The following is a 3091-nucleotide window of genomic DNA, read 5'->3' on the forward strand; positions in this document are numbered from 1 at the left end:
CCCAGCCTCTGCAGGGTGCTGCCTTGGCTCCCCTGTCTTAATCCTTGGGCTGGCAGCAGGGCTGTGCAGTCCTGCTCTGATGCTTGGCAGAGCTGAGGGTGGTCCCCACCACAGGGCAGAGGTACCACCCCAGGGCCTGCCTGGCCAAAGCCCACAAGGCTGACGTGGAAAGTGGGCACAGGGCCATAGGGTTGCTGAGGATGCACTCATACCCCTCTTTGCATCCAGCTGTGGATGAACAGAACAAGCAGACTCAAGCCTACCGGGGCACCGTGATCCCCAGCAAGAAGGACAGCTCGGAGGAGCTCAATAAGGAGGAGGAGAGGCTCAGTAAGATGCCAGTGGGCCATGAGGCTTTTGAGGGTCATGGGCAAGAGCCATGGGATGGGCTCAGGGCAAGAGCCCATTCAGCAGCTGCCTCTGCTTCCCCCTGGCCAGGCTCCCGGCGGGAGACAGTGACCTCTGCATCTTCCTCCATCATCCTGGACCGTCCGGAAACCTTTGGCAGCTTGCAGTTCCCTGAAGACCCCAGCATTCTGTGAGTTTGGGGTCCTGCCTATCCTGGAGCCCCTGGCCCACCCCTGTTGCCCATCATGGAGTTGGAGCAGAGCTGGGAGGATGCTGCCTCCCGGAGATGGCTGCCGGGTCATCCTCTGCCCACCTGTGTGGCATTCCCTGGCCCAGAGGTGCCCATGCCAGGGAAGCCTGCAGGTGCCCAGTGGGGGATCTCTTGCTGCTAGCCCCTTGTGCTCATGCTGGGAGCTCATGGCTCCCCCCTGCCCAGTGCAGGCAGGTCCTGGATGTACCATGGGTCCCACCATGGGGACCAAGAGGGCTGCAGCCGTCCCTGCTGGCTTGGGTCAGGCTTCCCAGTGCCAGCCCCTCTGGAAGCTCACACCACAGCTCCAGCGGGTTTTATAGGCAGTCCCCTGGTGCCAGCCTTTGTGCCACTGCCTCCCAACTCACCCTCCATCTCTGCTGCTTTCAGACACTTCTCGGAGAAATGTGTCATGAATAACTACTTTGGCATCGGCCTGGATGCAAAGATTTCCCTGGAGTTCAACAACAAACGGGATGAGCACCCCAAGAAGTGCAGGTTGGATAAAACTCCCCAGATTTCCCCAGGAAAAACACATACACCCTGTCCCCTGGCTCTCTGATGCTGGGGTGAGCATCCCTGGGTGGGCAGCAGCAAATTGCTAACACCCCTGGGAAGGGGGAGGGTTGCTGTGAGGCTCCAGCTGCTGGTGCCCCTCAGGTGTGTGACTGGGCACAGAGCTTGGTTGCATTCACACACTCTGCACGTGGATAGAGGAGATGTTTTTGTGCCAGTGTGAAAAGGTGCATACCTGGATGCCACATGCCACTGTCTACATCTCCCAGGGGGCAGCAGGCAGGCCCTGTCCTGGGAGTGGGGAAACTGAGGCAGGCACAGGGTCGGTGGTCCACCCTGGTGACCCAGGAGGATGCAGAGCCTGCAGCAGGCAGGGGAACCTGCAGCCCCTCTCACCTGTCCCACTTCACCCTGCAGCAGCCGCACCAAGAACATGATGTGGTACGGGGTGCTGGGCACAGAGGAGCTGCTGCAGAGAACCTACAAGAACCTGGAGCAGCGGGTGCAGCTGGAGGTAAAAGAACATGATGTGGTACGGGGTGCTGGGCACAGAGGAGCTGCTGCAGAGAACCTACAAGAACCTGGAGCAGCGGGTGCAGCTGGAGGTAACGGGGCTGGGAGGAATGGGGCTGGGACGGGGGGGGGGGGGGGCGGGGTGCCCCCTTGCAGTGTGATGGGGTGCCCATCTCGCTGCCCAGCCTGCAGGGCATTGCTGTCCTCAACATCCCCAGCTACGCCGGGGGCATCAACTTCTGGGGAGGCACCAAAGAAGACAACGTGAGTGTCTGTGCTCTCGGGTGCGGGGGCACAATGTCCTTCCCATGGTCCCAGGGAACCTGGGAGCCCTCAGGCAGGGGCTGGATGTCCCTTCCTCGGGCACACGCAGGGAAGAAGCTGGGTCCCAAAACAAGCTTGGTTTGGAGGGTCTCACTCGTACTGGTTCCCCACAGAACTTTGGGGCTCCATCCTTTGATGACAAGAAGCTGGAAGTGGTGGCTGTCTTTGGCAGCATCCAGATGGCCGTGTCGCGGGTCATCAACCTCCAGCACCACCGCATTGCACAGGTAGGGAGGGACGAGGGCCCCTGCCTGCGGCTGGGCAGCTGTTGTGCAGCGCGGGGCAGCTGGGCCGGGCGCCCGGCTGGCTCTGGCACAGCCCAGGGGCCTTTCAGCCCCACACAGCAGACACAGGCCATGGTGCAGGGCCAGCACGATGCCAGCCCCAGGCTCTCCATCCCTCAGTGCCGCGTGGTGAAGATCACCATCCGGGGGGATGAGGGCGTACCTGTGCAGGTGGATGGAGAAGCCTGGATCCAGCCGCCTGGCATCATCAAGATCCAGCACAAGAACCGAGCCCAGATGCTGACAAGGGACAGGGTGAGCTCAGGCTTGGACAGCAGGACCATGCTGGGGCATGGGGAGGTGTGGCAGGCTCTGAGGGGGCCTGTCTCCACCCCCCGCAGGCATTTGAAAGTACCCTCAAGTCCTGGGAGGACAAGCAGAAGGGGGAGAGCTACCGAGCAGCTGCCCGGCCACGGCTCAGCTCCCAGCAGTCCATGGAGTACCTGACTGAGGAGGAGAGCAGCCTCTTGCAGCAGGTGTCACAGGTCGCCGAGACCCTCATCGCCAGGTCAGGCTGCAGGATGAGGAACATGGGGGGCTTCTCTGTAGCCACCCAGAGCTGGAGTGGCCTCCCAGTCCCATGCTGCTGGTCCAGCCCAGCCCCTCTCTCTTGCAGGATCCATGAGGCAGCCAAGGCTCACAAAGCTGTGGAGCAGGAGCTGGCACATGCTGTCAATACCAGCTCCTTGGCACTGAGTGAAGCCCACTCCAACAAAGCCACCAGCCCCTCGGAGGTGAGCTAGGGCTGGGGGTGCAAGGCAGCCTTCTCCTGGCCATCCAGGGCTCTGCCACTCAAGGGGTCACCCCTCCATGTCCCCTCAGTTTCTCAGCAGGGATGCAGCTGTCGAAGAGGTGC

The 3091-nt window shown here is 61.8% G+C and overlaps 1 protein-coding gene across 1 annotated transcript in view; it reads left to right on the plus strand.

Annotated features, from left to right (window-relative positions):
* DGKK (diacylglycerol kinase, kappa) overlaps positions 1-3091 on the plus strand; it is a 22480-nt gene that overhangs the window by 17022 nt on the left and 2367 nt on the right. Inside the window, exons 16-24 of the mRNA XM_010003458.1 lie at positions 229-330; positions 439-538; positions 989-1096; positions 1532-1628; positions 1784-1891; positions 2065-2178; positions 2356-2490; positions 2577-2743; positions 2852-2971. Coding sequence (XP_010001760.1) covers positions 229-330; positions 439-538; positions 989-1096; positions 1532-1628; positions 1784-1891; positions 2065-2178; positions 2356-2490; positions 2577-2743; positions 2852-2971 — 1051 coding nt within the window. The remainder of the gene's footprint in view (positions 1-228; positions 331-438; positions 539-988; positions 1097-1531; positions 1629-1783; positions 1892-2064; positions 2179-2355; positions 2491-2576; positions 2744-2851; positions 2972-3091) is intronic.

This window comes from Chaetura pelagica, unplaced genomic scaffold (genome assembly GCF_000747805.2).
Source record: "Chaetura pelagica isolate M959 unplaced genomic scaffold, ChaPel_1.0 scaffold938, whole genome shotgun sequence".
Lineage (NCBI taxonomy): Eukaryota > Metazoa > Chordata > Aves > Apodiformes > Apodidae > Chaetura > Chaetura pelagica.